Source organism: Spea bombifrons, chromosome 9 (genome assembly GCF_027358695.1).
Source record: "Spea bombifrons isolate aSpeBom1 chromosome 9, aSpeBom1.2.pri, whole genome shotgun sequence".
NCBI lineage: Eukaryota > Metazoa > Chordata > Amphibia > Anura > Pelobatidae > Spea > Spea bombifrons.
In genome coordinates this window covers 22,208,718-22,231,942 of record NC_071095.1, presented here as the reverse complement: position 1 = coordinate 22,231,942, position 23,225 = coordinate 22,208,718, and the positions used below count along the sequence as shown (strand labels likewise).

Genomic DNA, 23,225 nt, shown 5'->3' with positions numbered 1-23,225 from the left:
AATTACCTGCCAGGAGATCCTGAAACCTCCACTGCGCGAGGTAGGCCATAGACGCACTAATAACCCCCTATATTATGTTCGTTATTAGGGCATCTGACGTCAGACCTCCGTCATTAATGACTGTATGATGTAATAAGTGATAAGGGGGTGGGGGCAAACAATGAAACTCACGGTAATTGTGAAGAAGCTTCTTGTTCTATTGTGTATTATATATGCGTAATATCACAATATATAGAGAATTCAAAACAAAATAGAGACCCCCTCCCTCCCCGGTGAATGTTAATCAGAGTTTACAGAATCACTCTTAAAACGTAGTGCGTGCCTTGCGCTAATAACCTTTCGCGTGCCGGTAAAGGAAAGAGTTAATGCATGGCGGCGGTACGTAACTTGCTCTTATGGGAAACGTAATGTCTGTCTTCTGTAAAAGCAGTTTTAATGCGTTAGTGATGCCTCTCGGTGATCTCTGAAAGACCCCAGAGCCGGGCCCTCTTTCGGTCACTTAGACATTATTATTATTATCGCACGGACGTCGGATATCGACACGCGGTTAAAGAAAGCTGGAAGCCCCTGGTATATACAAAAGGTATAAATAGCGAGTATGGATATATGTCAGCACCCAACTACCTATAATCCCATATAATATCATATTAGATATAATACGTATATTTCCTTTCTTTCTAGTCCCTCTGCTGGGAGGCTATTCCATGCGTCTAACACGCTTTCAGTACAAAGTATAACATCTCTATTGTGTTTGCCAGTCCAAACGATCCATTATCCCTGCAGTATCTGGACGCTGTTAGTACTTTATACACGGATGCATGTAACCTGGGGGTTTAATGCAGGGTTGAAATTGCCCCCCACCCCTGGCACTGTATGCCCTACAATTGCTCAACGTTTTCGTGCGGAGTCTGCTATTTGCAAACACTCCCTGACATCAGAAGTCAGGACTCAGGCTCCTCCCCACTGTCTCCGTGGAAACAGTTGCCTGGGGTGGGGGGATTGGCAGCAAAGCATTGTGGGAGTTTGCCAGCACTGTGCCTGGGAGGAGGGAGGACAGTGATTGGCATGTGGCCTTACCCGCTTCATTCCATAGGGTTGGGGTCCCAAATTATATACATGTGTGTGTGTATGTATATATATATAATATAAATAATACCTACAAACTGTCCCGCATCTCACTCACCCATTGAGTAAGCTAACCAGTTTCTTTTTTTTAATTGGATCCGGGGACTTTTTTAATGCTTTATTCCTATGATTCCAAGGAATCCAAGTCCAAGGAAGGGTACAATGTATCAGGTGGGACCAAACGTACCCGCCGTAAAGCAAACAAACAAGCAAACAAACAAACAACAGACACTTTTATCACTGATGTCGTTTTTAAGGATAATATTTAATAAAATGAATGGTTCCTGCGGAAAAAAAAGCTGCCTTTTAGACTTAAAGGGGCATCTCATGCGGCCCCACCACTGAAGCATGCGCATTGTTGTGCTTTATAAGTAAGATAATAATAATAATAATAAAAACACTCGTACCTTCGCTGCCCGATGCTGTCAATCACCAGCAGGAAAGTGTTCCCGTAGCATGTGGCCGCGCGTATCCAGCTGGCCCCTGGGCCGGCGCTCGTCTCATACATTTAAGTGCATATGTTGGTTGTCTCTTTAAGAGGATTTCAGGGACATTATGGCTGATGGAAGCCTGGGACAGAAGTATGTGTCAGAGGACTGACCCCTGAAACAAGGGCACCCTGCGCCGGTTATACCGGGATCTTGTGATTTGCCCCGTGTTTGCGCTGTGAAGGTGTTATTGTGTCTGTATTGTAAATCCTGTTTGTTCTGGCAATGTAAATAGAATTAACCGCCCGCAGACAACAATTCATCTGATACTCAAATGGGGGAAGGGGTAACCCGGGGTTCCCACCACTCCTAGACCATGCAGAGTGGCCTGTGTGAGGAGCACTGTAAGCACCAAGGGGCAAGGACTCCTTTCATGCCACTAGACTGTAAGCTCCTTGGGACAGAGTCTGCCATTACACCGCTAGACTGTAAGCTCCTTGGGACAGAGTCTGCCATTACACCGCTAGACTGTAAGCTCCTTGGGGCAGGGTCTGCCATTATACCGTTAGACTGTAAGCTCCTTGGGACAGGGTCTGCCATTATACCGCTAGACTGTAAGCTCCTTGGGACAGGGTCTCCCATTATACCGCTAGACTGTAAGCTCCTGGGGACAGGGTCTGCCATTATACCGCTAGACTGTAAGCACCTTGGGACAGGGTCTGCCATTATACCACTAGACTGTAAGCTCCTGGGACAGGGTCTGCTATTATACCGCAAGACTGTAAGCTCCTTGGCACAGGGTCTGCCATTATACCGCTAGACTGTAAGCTCCTTGGGACAGGGTCTGCCATTATACCGCTAGACTGTAAGCTCCTTGGCACAGGGTCTGCCATTATACCGCTAGACTGTAAGCTCCTTGGGACAGGGTCTGCCATTATACCGCTAGACTGTAAGCTCCTTGGGACAGGGTCTGCCATTATACCGCTAGACTGTAAGCTCCTTGGGACAGGGTCTGCCATTATACCGCTAGACTGTAAGCTCCTTGGGACAGGGTCTGCCATTATACCGCTAGACTGTAAGCTCCTTGGCAAACCTTATTGGGATGTCCCAGTATTTTTTTGGGGGGGGTTATCTGCACCTCCTATAGTATAACTAGAACGTGATCGCACATAGTCAATAAAGCATTGAGTGGTTTGAATAACAATATTCACTTTATTGCATGATAATGTATGCCAACCACGTTGGTACAACAGTTCCAAATTAAGGCCCTTTTTATGAAAATAGATTATATTCCGCGCGTCTCTCCGGACTTTTTCACATCCGCTGGGGGTTTACGGGGGCGAGGAGTAACACTCCGTGCTAATATCTAGGCACTTGTTCTGTACAGTACATAGTTATTTGTCATGATACACGTTTGACACTTTTGTATATTAAAGGAATATTTTTTAATGTAACCCCAATGGTGCATAGAAAACAGAACGCGGAGTCCTTACAGGATAATGCCTCGCTGGGATTTTTACCGATTTACGGACTTAAAGAACACAGGTTCCCGTCAGCGGCTTCACAGGCGCAAGTACCTGGGATTCATGGCTTTTCAAGTCCCTTCTTTATAACATGAGGCCATGGCTGCGATGTATTATCTTTTGGCCTTAAGTTTGACAAACAGTACTGCGTTATTTTCTCTAGCAGAATGTAGTGGTTTTGCGTTAAGGAACGAATCTTGTGTATGTGCAGCCTTATTAACGATGGTGAGAAATTGACCTTCGGAATTCTGACACCCTCTCCCTTGCTGTAATAGTTATTCTGGACTTTACGTCGCTGGTAACAGGTTAGTGAGTTGAATTGGGGGGGAAAAGCTTCAGGTACGCGCATGGTAATCAGGAAATGGGGAAATGACTCGTTATCCTGAGTGTTTACTCTGTAAACGGTCTGTGAATAAAATATCTTTTTTTGGGTATAAACTGTAATGTCTTATAAATGCATATAAAAAAATAAATTATATACCCGTTTTAAATGTCTGTTGTTGCTATCGGGTGTGACATCACAGCGACCTACTCTCCAGAGTGATGACATCACAAACTGGGGAGTTGTAGGAGGGGCTGCTTAGCAAGATCATTCAGAACCTTTGAGACACAAACCCCTGTTTTAACAAAGTCTATTTCTGGGAGCGGCACCGGCATTCTTTGTACATTAAACTATTCTGTCACGTATTTTGTGTTCGCCGTTCGAGTCACGCCTTAAACTCCTGACATTTTATTTGGTGAGTAGGTGCATGTCTGCTCCGTAAAGCTTCAGCATGCGCGTGTAAACACTAAAGCGCATCTACATTCCAATTAGTAAAGGGGCAGTCCAGTTAGTGGAGGGTCAGTGTCGGGCGTCCTTTCTCCGGCTCTTGGTGGGGTAGTTTGGGGGGCGCAGGGTGTATTTCATGTCGCCGGCGGCTCTTAGGTTGGGGTTTGGTGCTTCGTTCGTGTTTCTCAGTGCAAAATCAGGGGCAAAACAATTGGCACGAAGCAAAGAACGCCGTTAATGTCCGGCGGGTGTTGTAGTTTCCATCCCGCTTGGTCCATCAGACTCAGTAAATGTCGTTTTGCATCTTCAGAATCCAGTGCAGCGTAAGATGGACATCCTTATCCATGAAGCCCTGATGGACAAGAACACAGAATTAATTCCTTCTAGATCTAATGGCAGGGATCTATAAAGCGGGACCACTAGATCTCTGTGTCCTCCTAGAGATCTGCTTTATAGAACCGATCACAATACTCTAGGGGGAGATATCGCCAGGGATCTATAAAGCGGGACCACTAGATCTCTGTGTCCTCCTGGAGACCCGCTCTATAGAACTGATCACAATACTCTAGGGGGAGATCTCACCAGGGATCTATAAAGTGGGATCACTGGATCTCTGTGTCCTCCTGGAGACCCGCTCTATAGAACTGATCACAATACTAGATCTATATAATGGGATTACTACTTCTGACGTTAGTCTTTTCAGATAAACACAGATTTTCCTGATTCAGTATAAAAACTCGGTGTATTTTTTTTTTTATAGAATGTGTGTGACTCACGCCGTAATCATTTTCTGTATTATAACAACACTGTTTTCCTGTTCTGCAGGTCCCACTCCTGGCAGAAGAGATTATTTGTATTCATTAAAGTTCTGAATCACCCATAGAGGCGTTCTGTTCCACGTCCTTACCTGAGCTGCGTGGAGCAGGTGGGTTCTGTAAATAGAAATGATTTCCTGGTGCCGTTTGTTTGTGTCCTAAGAGAAATGATTGTTATTTATACCGCACATTATAGTAACATATACCAGCAGTAGCCATTTTTCTTGCTTTATAAACTTAAAAAGAAGCCTCAAACTCTTAAGCGCAAAGCAGAGGAGCCGAGCGAACGATTATCTGGAGAAAAGAGAGAATTGTATCGAAGGGTCAACGTTTCAGGCTACAGCAACACCCTCGTCACAGGCAGGGTGAAATGCCCGCCGTTCACAGGTTTACTTTAATAAGTTATTTCCTTTTTTTTTACGATTCAAACGTTTTTATCACCTCTGTAAGTGCATACCTCAAGCTGGGCCATCAGGTCCTCACACTTCATCTGCTGCTCTACAGTCTCCTTGGTCATGGAATCTAGTTCCTTCAGCAACTCTTCAATCTTACAACAACAAAAATATCTGGTCAAACACTTGGGCGGATGAAATCCTCACCATACATGTTACCGCCGCCTGCTAGTTTGTATATTTCTATCCCGTTGGAGAGACCAGACATGGTTTTAATTATTACGCATTTACCTTCTCCTGTTTCTCCTGAGAACCTCGGCAATGCTCATCACACTTTTCATTCAGACGACTATTTTCCTCTTCATGTTTACGTGTCTCTATCCTCAGAGCGTCTCTCTCTGTCTCTAGCTCTTTCCTCCTCTCCCCTAGATGTGTTGACCTTTCCTTCTCGGATGTCAGCTCATCTCTTAAGTGCATGGATTCTTTGGAAGCATCCATAAGTTTGCCCGACAGTATTTGGACATCCTCACTCAAAGCTGTGATTCGGACCTCTAGTGTCTTCATGTGCCTCTCGTACTCCTGTATCCTCTCGGCTTCCCTGGATCTCAGTATCTGCTCCTCCACAGCTTTTTGTTCCAGTTGCTTTTTAAGCATAGTAACCTCCTCACCCTTCTTCTCCAAGTTTACTTTGTATGCGTCATTTTCCTCTTTTAAAGATTCTACTGTCCTCTGGACGTCAGCCATCTTGTTATCGTGTTCCACTCTAGACAATGAGCTTGATGCTTGACTTGTGAGCTGATCCCTCAACTCAACGATGCTCCCCATGGCTTGGAAGAGCCTCTGCTTCAGCATCTCTGTTTCCTTAACCTGGGTGTCCAATTTGTTGGTTACTTCGTTCAATATATTGTTGTGATCTGTAATCGATATGTTCTGGGCTTGATTTTCCAGAAGCTTATGATTTTCCTTTTGCAAAGCTGCTTTCAGCTGCAATGCTTCGTTATATTTCATAACCAGAGTGCCTACGTTCCAGTAAAGCTCCTCCAAGGTGTCGCTTTGGAACAGTTCTCCACGTTTATTGGTTCCTTCTCGTAATATTTCTGGTGGGAAGCTGTCCTTCAGCATCAGCATTTCATTCTCCTGGGACTCCAGCCTCGAGGTCAATTTCTGGAGTTTGCCCTGCTCGGCCAGCAGCTCGTCCGACAGGAGAAGAACTTGCTGCTTGTAATCCTTACACAGATTGTCCATTTCTTGCCTCAGAGCATACTCTGCCTGTAGACGTTCTTGCAAGGCAAGGAGCCCTTCCTCTAAATTATGCTTCTCTTGGCTGGCGTGGTTCATTTGGGTGAGAAGATTGCTATGGGTCGCTTTGAGTGACGACAACTCAAACTGAAGCTCTGAAACGTTTTGTCTCAGTGAGTGGATGGTGTCAGCACCAGCCTGCTCACTTCCCTGCGTAGAGGGGGAACTCAAAGTCTTAGAGATTCCCGGTGCCGTCGATTCATTTCCCACCGTACGGTTATCAGAAGGTTGTATTAACTCACTTTGTAGACATGGCACACTGGTTTCCACCTTTTTCTGGTGGTTGAGTCCCTCCATATTGTTCTCCGTCTTGTGCTCACCTACAGACCCATTCATAACAAGTCCGGAGTCACGCCTTTCTGATGTACTTAAAACCAGGTTCTGTTGAGCCCTCTCGATGTTGTCAAGGTATTTCTCTATTGTTCTTATGATCTTTTCCCAGTTCCCTTCGTTTTTTTCTAAGGCGTCCAAAGACACCAACCCGGAGCCGTTCTTAAATGCTTCGCTCCCCCCCAGCGCATCTGCTGTTTTCGTGTGCCTGTTAGTAGAGTCACTCTGCAACGTCTGGACTAATTCCTTCAATGCTTTGATGTTATTTTGCATTACGACCTGGTCGTTATTACGCGTGTCCGTCCTGGTGTCAATCAGAACATCTTCCTGACCCTGGAGTTTTTGTAATAAAACCAGAAGTTCCTCTTTCTCCTGAGTGATCTCTGAGATCTCTTCCTCTAGGTCCTCAACCACCGTGCTCTGTATTCTCTTCCGCTTCTCAAACTGAGACAGGACTTCTCTCATGTTCTCCAGATGACCTTCTAACTCGGCCACTCTCTGACGTGCGCTTTCCTCGTTCTCTTTGGCAGCGGTCGTGGCTACTTGCAGGTTCTTCACTTCTTCCTGATGATGTGTTTGCTGCTGTTCCACCTCTGTTATCCTCTCCCTAAGCATCTTCACCGCGTCCTCGTGTCGTCTTCTCTCTTTTTGTTGATGCTCATTGGCGTTTTTTACTTGCTCTAGCACCCGATTTAGAAGCCCACATGGGTCAGGCGGGTAAGATTCCTGTCCAGTGGCTCCTTGCCTTTCTGCTTGGCCATCAAGAAGACCACTCAACTCTTCCACCAGTTTCTTGAGTCTAGTCTTCTCTAGCTGGCTCTCCTCCATAATGCTTTCCAGCTCTTGAGTCTTCATCATCAGGTCTCCCTGTAACCATAGGCCCCTCTTCTGTTCTTCTTCATATCTCCTCTTCCACATGTTCAGCAGTTCCTGCTCTCGAAGGTTAGTTTGAGGAGGTACCTGAAAGGATGTACATATTGAGTCATCTTTCTATTATATGACCTCAAACTTATGAATTATAAAACAGGTATATGCGGCCTATAATCAGACCTCTAGCAATGCATTCTTCTGTAAGTTGAAGAACGTATCTCCTTGTGTCTGGCTGAAAGAGGAGTCTTTCCCGGGTGGGATTACCTTTCCAGGAGCAAGTTATGAGGTTCAGCTTCGCTTATCCCAGACATTATTTATCAACATTCTGATTGGTGATCTTTAACATATATTGCTTTACCTTGCAAGCAGATGCACTTTCCTCTTGTGATCCTTCTCCTGCTGGGGGTGGGGGAGAGAAACCGTATTAACATTTAGTTTTTAACCTAATTCTAGCATTTCAATCCAAACCATCATACAAGGAATTGTCACTGAACATGACGTTTGAAGCTTACAAGAACTCGGTTACGTGTCTGTACAATGAAACCCGGCAGCTCTAGGCTTCGCTGGTATGGCCGCCACAAACTCACCACTTTTCCTTCTGTCCAGCGCAGCTTGGACCAGTTTCTTGAGGGACTCATCTCTGGCCTGACTGGCATAAGCCAAAGCATCGCAGCCCCTGTTATCTTTTGGCCGGGGGTCCGCTCCTTTAGATACGAGGGTCTCTGCCGCCTGGAGATTGCCCTTCTCGCATGCCAGGATCAGCGCTGTCCTGATGATGGTGAACATTTTTATTTTTTATTTATTTTTTTACTAAAGTAGACAATTAGACACTATGTTTCATTGCTTTCTCATAGTACCTCACCCTAATTTGGGGTAATAATACAGCATTTAAACGTGGAAGAGACAGACATGGATATAATCAAAATACTGCCTATTCCTCTAGAATGTTTCCTTCCCAAAGCTCATTCTAGAGATAAATGGCCCTGAGACACTGATTGTCGTGCGCTGAAAGGGTGAAGACCCTGATACCTGCCATGGTTCTGGGGCCTGGAGATGACAGATGGAACTACAACGTTCCTTTTATTTTTAATCACCAGTTTGCTAGCAGCGCGGTGATAATTTGTAAATCACGGACTCCATAGATATCGGCAAAACCAGGCGAAGGCGGACAGGATAAATTAGCAGGAAGGGGAAAATTAGACCTGGTTATACAATCCGAATACACAGCTTAGGTAAATACTGCGTGTACCATTGATGCGGGGTGTCAGATCTTAGGGATTTTAGGAACCCCCGGAGTTGCTTACTTTTTCTCTCGTTCGGTGAGGTCGATCTGAGCGCCTCGGTCCAGCAGTAAGGAGCAGACCATCGGATGGTTCCTCTGAGCAGCGATCATGAGCGGCGTCCGTCCATCCTGAAAGAGTGTGAAATAAACCCCTTTAGGATCTATTTTTATGAACAAAAAAAAACATTCTTACTTGGAAACAAAAATACAGGAAATACTAAAAAAAAAATAAACAGGGAGGATGAGGAGCGCATGACTTTTACAACAAGTTATCATTAGATATTATCTTGTTTAATCAGCCCCCCACACACATTCCACCCCCTCCCCTGTAGCTAAATAACAGGAAGTGATGTCATTTGATAAGATTTCTGGGCAATACTCTGACTTCCTGTATAACCTGTGGTTAGATACCTGGGGCTAACATTGGGAGGGGAGATAAGAATCTGGAATGTTAAGTTTCATTAACGTATCTAAGCCCGGTGGTTCAGGCAGAGCCTTTCCTATAACTGCTCCTCGAGGCCTCTATTTCTCTGAAATCCTCCCTTTTTTGTATTTTTTTTTTTTGGCATTCTCCCTCCCTTTCTTGCTCCTCAAGCTGGAAGCAATCATTTCAAACCATACTTTGGATATTTTGAATAAGTCGCCAGCAGCCAGTGGAATTTCCTGCGTTTTAGTAGAGAGGGAACCCAACTGTTCTTCAGTGAACAGACATTGTCTCGTAAAGTTCTATGTGACAATCGTGAACGCTTAGAGATTCTGCTAGGGTCACGGTGGGAGTCGAAAGCCGTAGGTAACCTATCCCTCACCCATTAAATAGTAACTCGTTAATGGAAGGATGATTATGTAACCTCCTCTGTGATAAACCTACATCATCAGCGGCGTCCAGGATAGTGTCTTCTGCGTCGCATAGTAACGACGTGCTGGAAACGCAACCAGAAGAGGCTACAAGAAACACGACAACAATTATACATTATACGTGAAAACAGCCGTAATCCACAATCTGACTAGTACAGCGTGACCATCGTTAAAGACATTGAGGAATAATAATTGATGAACAAATGTCTAGGTTTAACATGTTCTAACGCATCTCTATCCTAGTCCATCTATAATGTAGAGCTGCTGTCCTTGAAGATGAATAAATGAATTATATTTGTTACATATAAGGTTTTGAAAGCTCCTATTTTCTGTAATTAATAAAAAAAAATAAAAAAAATAAAAAATGAGCCCAACTACCTCCGTAACGTACCTGCACAGTGCAGAGGCGTCTGACTGCGGAAGTCGATGGAATCCTCGTGGGCGCCACGCTGAAATCGACAAACAAGACAATCAGTTTGGCAGCCAACCTTGGCCCCCGGAGGAGAAGAACAGGCCACCCTCAACATGGACTTATGAAACTTTGGGATGTTGGAGATCGACCGTCAGCCATATGTCTTGGATTTACCTTCAGCAGTCAGAAGGAGGCTGAGACTCACCTGGAGGAGAATCTTGACGCAGTCTGGATGGCAGTTGTTGGCAGCCAGGTGTAACGCGGTGTAGCCTGCGGATAAATATGTCATTATTATACACGTGTGTATGGTGACTATGAACCCGTGTACTTGTCCCTCGAGTTCTCTGCCATCAGTATGGAGCAGTGAAGGCAACACGGCCCCGCAATAATCTCCACACCATCCTCTCATTGAGTCAACGTTGGTGGCCTGTGAACATGCAGAACATGGAATGGAAACCATCTGAAGAGTAACAAAACCCATCTTTCTGTCATGGTGATGGGTGACATGTCTTGGCGCTCGTAATCATGGTCTTGAGGGAACACCAGCCATATGCCCTCTCACCCCATGTGGCAACGGCCATGCGTCATGATTCCCATATTACATATTTTTGGCTGAGACCAATTCCGCGTTAGAGGTTAGTAGGGCTGCGTTGGGGAAACCCAACCGGACCAACATGGAAGAAACCTGATAGCGGCCAGCGGTTAATAAACATTAATATTACCATCATCAGTCTTGGCGTTGATCTCCACCTTGTGAGATAGGATGACATTTAGACAATCTGTGAGACCTTTGGCTGCGGCGAGATGGAACCTATAAGAATAAGTACGAGAAGGTGCGTGTTCTTCAGTTACAGCGCAAGACCCCTCAAACACTGACATTCTCTAATGAAGACTAACGCAATGTGTATTCGGGAAACAAAGTGAATATTATTCCTGTGAAGTGATGCAAAATAATATATACTTTACTATATTTTTAATACATATATATATAATGAATATAATTTTGTCCATTATATTTAAAAAATAATACAAATAATCCTAAAATTGTGTTTAGTGAAATCCCCGCTTGGGAGGAGGCGGATCGTGGACCTATTTTATGCTACTGGTGCGATATTGGATGTAATTTTAGTAAATATCTGCACCCTGTTTTTTTTTCAGATACACACAATATGATGAAAAATACCCTTCCGAGACATTAAAATGTATAGAAGCCCCACGTACGCAGACAGTCCTTTGGGGCTGGCCTTGGTGGCTCTGATGAGCTTCTTTGATAGAAGAGAAGAGACCTTCTTGGCATCTCCTTTCTCCACCGCTTCAAAGAGCTTCTGGTCATGCCTCATCCACTTGTCCACCTGCAGAAGAAAAGACCCCAGGTAAGTCTCTCAGCAACCAAGACATTAATGGTTAAAAAATGGACCGGCGCCACAATGGGACCATCCAGAAGCTGCCCGGTAAGTCCCAAATTTGACAGCATTTTGTGCCATTGACGCCTGAGTATTTTGTTTAAGATGTCTAATAACGCCATTATTGCCTGTAAACCACAATTCCATTCAACGTCGCCAGATAAGAACGTGCCTGTCCAAGATTTCTGGGGTTATTTTGTTGAGTTTGGTTTTTTTTTGGATAAATAATGTTGTTTCCATATCTCTGTTGGTACCGCATGAAACAAGAAACTTTCCGAATCTTACCTCCCACTAACACGCAGAGTACACAAAAGCAGAGGGTGCGACCATTGTGTCCGTCCGGCCCCCAGCCGCTGTAACCGCCACAATCCGTTGAGAAGATAAGGCCCCATAGGCCTGACATCTGTTACATAGCTGGCTCCCGGCCGGACGGGGCAATAAACGGCCGGTAATCTCACGGCACTCGTAGCAAGGAATAGATCGCGGGGTATAAAGCGGTAACGAGGCACTGCCCGTGTGTCACAATGTCGATTGCCCAAAGAGCTTGCAATCCTTTTTTATCGAGGATCAAATCGTGTTTTGTAATTACCTTCAGCTGTTGGCCGTTCACCCAACGTCTTTAATAAAAACCACTATGAGAATAAAAACCTAAAACGTTATCATTTCGCGAATCCGCTTAGTGACCCGGGACGCGTTTTTCAACCCGCCAGACAAATTTCACAGAGACGCTAAAGGAAATGCCGTTGATATCGCCGCGGTAACGATATTTCTGGGAAAACTGCCGTTTTGTGCGTTTCGGGGTCATTGGCACTTAAAGACAAACACAGAGACCGGGATCCAAGGTCCGCCCGGACGCGTAAACACAACAAGGGAAAGTTAAGACCCTTTCATTTAAAGCCAATCTCTTGTTTGTTTTGTTTTTTAAAAAGCCTGCCAAAAAAATAGACGTTTGGCCAAAGACATAATTTCCTAATTTTAATACAGCGTGCAAAGCGACAGAATGTTTTCTCATCGCCAGCCGAGCGTGGAAGAAGTGCATGCGCGGGCGTCTGACCCAGATGTGGAAAGAGGTCCTGGGCAGCGCAGGAACATTAAAGCAGAGATCCGAAGGAAGGAAGCCGCAGAACATTTCACTTCTTCTAACATTCCAATTATTTCAATGGAATGCTGCTGCGATGGTACCATTCTGTCGGTTGCCATGGCGTCCGCGCCGCCTTTTATGTTTCCAGCCCTGGAGCACAGGGCTGGGGACACCCTTGGCAAACCAGTCCAATGTTCATTCCGTGAGAGTGACGGTAAGACGCGTTTCACGCTGTCTCAGCCGACAACCTCTCTGTCCGCCGGGGCCACGGATAGCATTACAGCCGAACGCCGGTGAGATGGAGGGAAGCAGCTACATCGTTTGATGCAGTAATCGGCGAGACCCCATCGGGGCTGCTGATGGAGACGCTAAAGTAGAACTTTAAGAAGTCCGGGAAGTTTATTCCTTGGAAGGTAGTACACGGCGCTGTCATGGCGGCAGCCGCTGGGCTACGAAACTGAAAGGGTTCCAAATACTTGATTAGAACATCCAACGCTCGCTACATGCAAATACATGGTTATGCAAGGCTGAGAGACGAGATAGTTGGTATGTACTAAGGTGTGCGCAGGTCTCACTCAGTATAATGTGCTTTTTGCTCCTTGTGCGGAAGGCAGAAATCCTGCCCCAAGTATAATAGATTGTTACAGGGGTGGAAAAAGTATAAGTGGGGAGGGGGGCATTGCTTTTATGTGCCCGCACAGTCAGGGATTTGAGGTGTTGAGTTACCTTGAAACCCGATCCGGTGGAGAATGCGTCGGCCGGGGGGGGGGTTGTATACCGGGATTTAAACACCGATGGTGTCGGGATCTGATTGGTTAATATGAGCGGTTTGTGACGGGGGTCACCGGCCGCCCGCCGCGTCCCAGGACCAAGAACACCGGCACAAATTTATAGCGTGCAACAACTCGACAAACCGGTCTCCGTATCACACGTCTGCAGAACCAGAGGCATTTTAACCTAACGCGTATAATAAATATTTACCGAATGCCCTGTCCCAGCGACCGCCCCCCCGTCACTGTGTACAACACCGCGTCCCCGTCACTGTATACAACACTGCGTCCCCGTCACTGTGTACAACACCGTGCCCCCCTCACTGTATAAAACAACACATCCCCGTCACTGTATACAACACAGCGTCCCCGTCACTGTGTACAACACCGCGTCCCCCTCACTGTATACAACACCGCGTCCCGGTCACTGTGTACAACAACGCGTCCCGGTCACTGTGTACAACAACGCGTCCCGGTCACTGTGTACAACACCGCGTCCCGGTCACTGTGTACAACACCGCGTCCCCCTCACTATGTACAACACCGCGTCCCGTCACTGTGTACAACACCACGTCCCCCTCACTGTATACAACACCACGTCCCCGTCACTGTATACAACACCGCGTCCCCGTCGCTGTGTACAACACCGCGTCCCCGTCGCTGTGTACAACGCCGCGTCCCCGTCACTGTGTACAACACCGCGTCCCCGTCACTGTGTACAACACCGCGTCCCCGTCACTGTGTACAACACCGCGTCCCCCTCACTGTGTACAACACCGCGTCCCCCTCACTGTATAAAACAACACATCCCCGTCACTGTGTACAACACCGCGTCCCCGTCACTGTGTACAACACCGCGTCCCCCTCACTGTATAAAACAACACATCCCCGTCACTGTGTACAACACCGCGTCCCTGTCACTGTGTACAACACCGCGTCCCCGTCACTGTAACAAAGAGCCATTACCGCGTCCCCTTCTACCCCCACTGACCGCTACTTGGGGCGCCAGCTGCCGGCTTTTCCACTAAAAACACATCTTGGGGTAACCGTAACCCCCGGTGGGGCAGTTTCTGGAGGGATCAGGGTGCATTATGTCTATGGGGGGCATGTTAAGAAGCTGTGTTCCTAAAGGGGCTGTTTAGAAAGGCTTTGCAAGCATTACTCTAACACCTCTGCTGGATAGCTGCTCCATGGATCCACTCATCCTACAGAACAGCCTGAACCTTATCCATCCCTCTAACTTACTAATATGGCCCCTGGTTCAAGATGCCCCCCGTTACTTTCCCCCGGGGACAGAGGGGGTTAAACCAGCAGGGACAGCAGTGGCCCTTGGCACCGAACCCACGCGCCAAGCCGGCAGCCGCGTTATAAATACCCACGGGGACTTGCGAAGTCGAACAGGAAAATATTTTCTTCATCCTTCTCTGCTCCTGCCTTCTTCCTGAGGGTCTTCTGACCGCGGCCGGCTAGCGGCTCATCTTGTTAGAACGCCAGGGATGGGACGGGGTGCCGCGGGGAGATTGGCACGGGTAGCGTGACAGAGACAGCCGCAGCAAACACGGCACACAACGAGTGAGAGGGAGAGTGGAGCGGGGAGAGTGGAGCCAGTAGATGCACTCCCACATGCACTCACATGTCTGTGTGTTGCAATGGGACAACATGTTTAACACTTTGTGCGCTGGCTCTCCCTGCAGTACGTGTGTGTGTGTTGGTCACAGTGCCGGGAGCTGTAGGGTTAATCCTTTCACCCAAGAGGGGAAGAAGTTTGTGACACCTTTTGGTGGTCCTTCCTTCAAATACCCCCCCACCCCCTAAAAGGGTTGAAACGCATTGCTTTAAGGCTTGTTGGAGGTAATCGTCTCGGCTGTTAAAGAGTTAATAGCACATTAAATGTTCTTAACGCCATGTAGGCTGTAGGTAATGGTGCTGTTCGGGGTATCTGAGCTCTTGGTAGTTTAGAGTTAACCCTTTGGGGAGACAGTACTGGGGTCACCGCCTGTAGTGGGGGGAGAGCGCAGCCGGATAGACCCCTTCCGAGGGTCTTCTCTGCCCCCGGTATGTGACGTTCTCACCGCACCCTGAATATTAGAGGGCAGAGCGAAGAGTTAAGAAGGTGTTTTCCCTGTCCCAGGCATCTAGATTTGCCCCCGGGTCCCACCGCAGACATGAAACCGAGAGCCCCGGGGCAGTGCAATTTGATAGGGGGAGCCTTTGATATACGGCGCTGGGAACAGAATAGGTGTCGGGGTAATTTGGAATCTCGGTAGCTTCATTGAAGGTAACACAGAGAGACGGCTGAGTACGGTGTACGTTATATTGTTCCAGAATGCGACGTCCTTTACTGGGGGTCTCTATAGCCCCCCAAACCAAGGCAGTCTGTGGTTGAGACAGGACTCGGGGCTGTCGCCCAGGTGATCCTCTTTATTTCCGTGATAAATAAGATCCCTCCCTTCCCTGGGTGTCAGAGCGAAACTCGAGTCAGGTCGGGACACGCAGAGCGAGGCAGATCCCGAGCGTGGGGCTCTCGGTGAATGTGCAGCGTGCGTGTCCATGCCCAACAAGCATAGCAGGACTGAGTATCGCCCCGTGGGCTAGCTCTAGAACGTGTCCGGGGGCTGTTGGTAGCGCAGGCGACGGGTTTAATGCCACATAAAACATAGAATCGATCTGTATAATTAAGTAACAAGTTGTTGTGTGAAACGATGTAACTTTCTGCACCTCCTGTAGAGGCCGATTCTATTTCTTAGCTTCTCGGTGGATTCCACGCAGAACGTTACCAAACTTTTTACACGTTTATACGGAGTAAGAACGGCCGCAGAGTTAGGGAGCTCGAGGCTGACCAGTGGGGGCTTTCCGACATTACCGTAAAGCGTACTCCCCAAACAAACCCCCCCCCCAGCAAACGATGGTCTCAGAACCGCTCCGACGTAGCCTCAGTTCGGTAGGGAAAGCTCAACTAGCCTGCTACAATGGAGATCTCTACCCAGGTGACCCGTTAAGGAGGCCACAGTGCAACCATAGTCCTTAAGACGGTGGCCATGGAGGGAATGGTTGACCCGCTTCCTTGGGTCAGGCCTATGGGAATGTTGGAGGTAAGTATGTCACCGGCTCCATGGTTGACTACGAAGACGGCCTCGGAATGCACAACAAACAATACAAGGTTACTTCTTTAAATTCTTAGTGTGGTTCTGGAGCTTTGCGCGTGTCGGTGATCCGGCCCGATTGGCATCTACACCAAAAAAGTGATTTGGAAGCAAGTCCACAAACAAGACGGACGCGTATCCTGCCCTGCTTTGCATACGCAAAAACATCCGCTCACGCTGGTCAAAATACCCTGCCGGCTGTTTGCTTACCCCCTTCCGTTCCACCAGACAACGGCCTCGGTTGGACCTTTCCCAGCCACTTGTGTGACAGGAGAGACTGTTTTACCCTCCGTAACATCTTAACATAAAGGAAACAGAAGGGTGAGGGTTTCTCATCTAAACTCGTATTCCTCGTTGTGGATCTAGTCTCCGGCTCCAATCATCAGGTCTACTCAACGTGAATGTTTTCTGGCCAGGAGGCGAAGCCAGCTCCTTACAACATGATGGTGCCAGAGATAAGGGCTTCTCGCCTTAAGTCCTCCAGCCGGTGGTTTCCACTGGATTCTCCTATGAAGAATAAGCGCAGTTAGGTCCAGAACTGGTGGAGGACGTCGGCGGCCGGCTGCAGCTGATGAGGTCCTCTGGAGGAAGACTCTAAAGTTGAACGTTTATGAGTTTTCAGCCTATGTCTGACAATCGCTTCTTTTATCCGGCTTCTTGCATGGTGGACTGGAAACAATTGCCCCAAACACTAGATTAACATGACGTTTGTACTTTAAAGACTCGGCCCTTGATCCGTTTGATGTCCGCAACGAGCGTAATCTCTCGATTTGCCGGGAGAGGACACTTCTGTACTCGGTATGGCCGTGATCTTCGTCCATCCAGTGACATGCAAGTTTTCTCTACTCTTGGCTAAAACTAATTCAAATTCCCTGTCCTTTATACTTTTTCAACTTGCCATTGGCTTCTGTCATTGCTTGTTGGCCACAAACATGCTCCATATCGCCATCCTAGACCAGTGCCCTGTTTTCTGACACCCGCAATGACTTGGTCATAAGCAATCCTTTTTCATGCTGCTCATGGGCAAAAGTAACCTGGCAAACCTCCTATATACCCTACCCTGCCTTAACGGTCTTCCTTCCCTAGTCGTCATCCCCCCCGTAACCAAATGGTTCTAATAAAGGTCTTTATGGAAACCATGACTGGTCAGGAGGCAAAGGGATTCTAGATGAAGTCACCTGTATTCAAGCAGGGATTTCAGCTGTGATATAGCAGAGAGGAACACACCAGTCGTTTAGCTCGAATTTTAGGAAAAACTCCCTTGCTGCCCCTTGCAGAAAAGACTCCACGACTGTGCCTTTAAAAGGACCTTCTCACCTAAACAGGTGCTACAGTGCCAAGGTTAATACTGCAAACAAAAAGTCAAGAATGCCCTGGGGGGGCGAGTGTTAATCTCCGACCAATTATTGGCTTCAGGATTTATTACCCCCCCTGTAAAATCATTACATGTCTGCGTATGTAGCCGAGGCCCTGTCCTCACCTGCCTGTCAACCACGGGATGAGCCGGGTAATGTCTGCTTAATGGGACAACTCCCCATAACCCAACCGATCGCCAAATACTTTTATATTATATTATTATATTATACTATTTATATTATACTATTATTATATTATTTATTATACTATTTATATTATACTATTATTATATCATTTATTATATTGTTATATTATACTATTTATTTATATTATACTATTATATTATACTTTTTATATTATTCTATTCTATTATACTTTTATATTATACTATTATATTATTATATTATACTATTATAGTATTAATGCTCTAGGAGGGCGAGTGTGCCAAGGCTTCGAGTTCCAGAGACCCCCCCAAAGACCTCCAACCTGCGTTTCCCCCTTTGACCATGTATTTTTTTGGTGTTCCAGCCCCTTTAATGACTCTTGGCGCGTGAGGAATCCTGCCCGTTCCCAGGGTATTTACAGTACAAGCAAGTCATGATTATTCACTAAACACTTCAATGTCATCGCAGCAGCAGGTGCCACCACGGCGCCTCCTCTCTGTCTCTCGCCCCGGAACCCTGTAATTACGTTACCGATATTCCGAGCGGCTAGAAGCTAAGCACCGTCATTATTACCCGCGCTCTCCGCAGGGCCCCGTTACCTTATTTCACTCCGCGGCTTGGCAAAGGAATAATACTCCGTGTTCTGTGTCATTGTTCTGGAAATGTTTCATCTTTGTCTTAAAGGGATATGAACACAAACGAAAACGCATGGCGCAGCTTAGTGCGGAATACGGCTTTTATATACCATAGAGGTATGAACTCTATTAAGGGTCTCCATTAAGATCCTAAGTAGCCTCAAAAGCTTGCAATCTAATGTAATTCAATCAGCCAATAGAGGTGTCGGCTGTACCAAACCTACTCGTTTCATGTAATATAGACCTATTTGTTTTTACCCTATGCGGCAAACTAACCATGTGACCTGCGTCAGATGACCATGAGCCAGGTGGTCTCATTTGCACGTGGCCTTTTATTTTTGGAGCAAAGCAGTCACTTGAGATTAGATTAAGTCCAATAATTACTGGTTCTAGTGATATTTATTCCTTCTAGATGACTCCCGATGCACATCAGATGCCGCGTAGCCATCTTTTATCTAACGAGCAGCGATGAAAGGAGCCTTAACAGTATTTAGTAAGAGGTGCCAGCTTGGCGTGTGATACCATCTGCCAGGATTTAGTAATATACCCCCCCGCGGGCGCGTGCTCCCGGCAGCCTCTCTAAAGACCGGACCTATTATGGGGATTTAGAGTAGAGCGATGGCAACTACTGGGAGGTGGATATCCTTAAAAGGTGGGGTTCTGGGGTAAGACATCTTTCGGGTAGAAGAGTCTCGACGACTACGATTGCGTATGCCATGTAATACCAAAATGTCTCCCTTTCTCCTGCAACACAAAGAATAGTCCCTTATTGCCAGGCTTATGGCAGTGTATGGCGCATCCTGAGCACAGGGTGCCCAAGGCTAGGGCAGGGCACAAGTAGAGTGGTAATGAGTCCCTGTCCTCTGCTGGGAAGTCGAATGGGGGCTGATCTGCCGGTAAATTTTCATGGGCAAATGAAAAGTACAAGGATACTCCACCAGGGGGCGCTAGTGCTCAGAAAAGCCCCCCCTCCCAGTTCCCCAAAACAATTATAGCAAGGGGGAGTCAGATGGGGTAGAGGCGTTACCTGGCTGGTACCCTGGTCACCCAGAAAAGCTTGCATCCCCCCAGGCCCCCATATGTACCAAGCCCCCTCTAGCTTTGGGCTGTTGGCTTCAAGTCAGCCTCTCCCCCTGCTCTCCACCCCCAGAAACCCACATCGTGTTCATAAAAATGCCACCACAACACCTTCCTGGGGCTTTCCAGTAACACACATTCACACACTAACACACACACACACACTAACACACACACACACTAGCACACACTAGCACACACTCGCTCCTTTATTCCAGAGCTGCTGGGTGGGCAGGAAGGCAGGCCTCGGTACGAGTTGTTGAGTGCGAGTGACACGGAGTCTGGGCTGTGTGTACACAGGTGCTCTGTGAATAAGGAGCCCTTTCCGGTGTAAACATCGCAACCTGGAAGCTTACAGACAATGGGTGTAAGAAAGCCCAAAGAGTCCTTTTGTGTCTGGCGGCCCAGTCTAACGTCATTATTCAGACGGCTCACACAAACCCAGAGCGCCCATGAGACATCGGCCCCCGCCGGCTCCCTGCCACCTCTACAGGTGTAACCATTTAGTGACAGAGGACCCTTCAGGAGCTTTTAGAGTTAATACAGAGCTCCAGAAAGTAACCCAAATTACGGAAAAACGTAAAACCTATAGCCAAAATTAATTATGTTGCTGATGTCGTTATGTGGCCCCGTCTAAATGCCCCACTTGGTTACACAAATAGCCAGAAATAGGGCAAGAAGGTATATAAAGTGTTTGAGTAAAGCCCTGCCTCCAGCCACAACTCTAACCACACCCCTAAACTAAAAGTGCCCCTGTGTGGCAGGTGCGACTGGGGCGGATTAATCCATGTACCTTACAGTGATCATGCCCCCCCTCACTGCATGCTGCCACCCGATAGTATTTACACTGCATGCTGCCACCTTACAGTGAGTGATCGCACTGCCATTCGCTGCACGCTGCCACTTTACACGGTGACCATTCCTGCCATAATATCTATTGCCCCCCATCACTGAAGCGCTCCATGAATTCCGTGGCATCAGAGAGCGTTCGCTGCAGCTTCCCTCGCGTACTTACCGCCGATGGTTTGTACGTCTGTTTCACAAACAAGGACTGCCACCTCTTCATGGCGCTCTGTTCTCCAACCATTCAGCGTCAGGGGCAGAGAGGCACTGCAAATCCACAGGGTCAGGTCTCTGGGCCACAGGGACCCCCGTAATCCACAGGCTGAGCGTCCTGAGGGCAGAGAGACACACACAATCCACAGGGTCAGAAGTCTGGGGGCATAGTGACACCCCAAATCCACCGGCTCAGAACCCCCGGAGCACCCGAACTGCCCTAATCGGCAGGGACCCCCCCTAGTCCACAGTCACAGAGTCCTAGGGGTACAGATACTCCCTTAATCCACAGGTCACTAGTGTTACAGGGACTCCCCTAATCCACAGTCCTAGAGGTACATGTATTCCCCAAACCCGCAGGCACAGGGACATGCTCCCAGTATAGACCAGTACTGCGTTAACCATTTCCTCCCCGGAGTAGGAGGAGGCAGGCTATATGGACACCTGCGGTTGCTGCATTGTCCTGTCCGGCTCAGGCTGGGTTCACATTACAATGGCTCCTTAACTTTATTCACTCTATGCAAATGTGACCCCTCCCCGCCAGGTCTTAACCCTTCATTCGCCGAGCAGTGTTTTGCATTGAAAGGGTTAACACAGACACGCCGTCTGCAATCTTACAAACTAAACTGCTCTGTCTCTTTAATCACCAAAAAACTTAAGCTGAACATCGCACCGTCCGCCACCGATGAGCCAATATGGGGGGCCTATGAGGATGTCCCTGTGCGTTTCACTTCTCTCTGGCACTCACAGGGTTAAGGCAGTCTCTACACCCCCGTTTAATAGACGCTTTAAGTCATTGGGATTTTTGCGTAAACCGTAAATTCCTCCAATTATATTTTTACTGTAGCGGGGAAGCTTGCTGTCGTACCTGACGCCCAACTCGTTTACCTGGACCTCCCGAGGACGGCCCCGAGGGCCAGCCCAATGCGCACTAATCCCAGCGTCGCTTTTACGAAACGCGTCGGCTGGTGTTCAGCGCGTATTCCGGGTTCCTGCGATGTGATCGTGTCGGGGAACCCCACCCACACTGACACACCGTCTCTTATCGCATGTCAGGAACACATCCGGAGCCGGCTGCGTGTTACACGCGTGTTGGATCCGCATGCCTTTTTCTTGTACGGTAGTGTTTCCTTTGGAGTGGCCGCTGAGCAGTACCCTCTGTCACCTTAATGTAGACTCTTAAATGCCCCCTGATACATGAAACAACCCCATGCCGTGGCATTGTAGTCGTTTAAATACCCCACTGTGACGGGGCTATTATAATGCAAAGAAAAGCAGAGACCCCTTAACACACAGTGACTGACAGCCAGAACCCCCGCACCTTTCCAGTAACTTAGTCACCTCCCAAGTGTCCCTGTGTAGTGTGACCAGTCCTTCTACTAAATCTATGCCCCTTTCTCCTCCACTATGCCCCTCTTTTCTAGGAGGTCAGAATGTTTGCTGGGTATGAGGGGATCGCAGGGTTCTACAGCCCTAAAAGCCCCGATAATGTGTATAGAAACAGCAGAAAATGGCTTTATAAATTAAACGGGGTAAAAAAAAACCCATTATTCTTCTAAATGCCCCACTCGGTTACGCAAATACCCAGCAAAGGGGCACAAAGTCACCAGGGGTGGAAGGCTGATCACTTTCATAGAAGGAAGTCTTGGAATCGGTTCATTTTGACGTGTTTGGGCAGATTTATGCTCTGATGTCATATGTAACATGTTTGTGTAACTGTAAATAACCCCGGCCGGGGTACTCGGGCAAATAAATCAGGTCTGTTTCCCGGAGTGTTCCAAGGGCTCCATCTAGTGGCTACATGAGGCCAGGCGCAAGTGTGTCAGAGGATGGTGGCGAACAGCCCAGCAGCTACTGCCCCCTCCAGGGCTGATGGGGAACTGCAGGACTCATCTGTTGCACTCAGTAAAAACCCCATTAAAATATAAAACCGCCCGTCGTTTTTTAATCATGCCACATTGTGACGTACGATCAGGAGCCCCGTTCCTAATTCTGTACTCCCAGATTAAAACTCCATGAAGCTCTGGGCACCCGGTTGTGGACCCCCCACCACCTGCACCCTTACGCTGGGTATGCATGGGTTAACACGTACCCATTATACGCCGGTAAGCGCAGGCTCTTGGGGCGCGAGAATCTGCCTCTGGAGAGAGAGAGAGATCACAGGGCTGTCTGGTCAAAGATTTTAATTAAGATACCAGCGAGCAACGAATGTCACAAAACGCTTTGGCAAACATCCGTGCCGGTCTTTCCTAGCGGGTCATAAAGGAAGGAGGGGCTGGCATGGCCAGGCTGCGGAGGCCCCCACTTAATCTCATGTCAATATTGATCCATGTGGATCGTGGTGGACAAAGAACTGGCTGTGGAAAGAAGGATGAACTCTTTTTAATTACCTCGCCATAAACAAGTAATTAAATTCCGCGTACGCGGGGGGGGCATTTAC

General features: G+C 47.6%; 1 protein-coding gene across 4 annotated transcripts; it reads right to left on the bottom strand.

Moving 5' to 3' along the window:
• Positions 1–4,052: 4,052 nt before the first annotated feature.
• ANKRD35 (ankyrin repeat domain 35) lies at positions 4,053–20,962 on the bottom strand. Of its 4 annotated transcripts, none has more exons than XM_053475066.1 (13): positions 20,745–20,962; positions 11,322–11,452; positions 10,823–10,911; positions 10,306–10,370; positions 10,080–10,137; positions 9,702–9,775; positions 8,856–8,962; positions 8,139–8,320; positions 7,910–7,950; positions 5,344–7,641; positions 5,118–5,207; positions 4,753–4,818; positions 4,053–4,197 (listed from the first exon to the last, which is right to left on the bottom strand). In XM_053475066.1, exons 1-13 carry the CDS (start codon positions 20,814–20,816, stop codon positions 4,129–4,131), a joined length of 3,342 nt encoding a protein of 1,113 aa, XP_053331041.1. In that variant the 5' UTR covers positions 20,817–20,962; the 3' UTR covers positions 4,053–4,128. The 4 variants fall into 4 exon arrangements, with proteins under 4 accessions (XP_053331041.1, XP_053331042.1, XP_053331044.1 ...); XM_053475067.1 differs by having other exon boundaries at positions 7,910–7,947; XM_053475069.1 differs by lacking the exon at positions 20,745–20,962 and adding an exon at positions 14,730–14,923.
• Between the last annotated feature and the right edge of the window lie 2,263 nt (positions 20,963–23,225).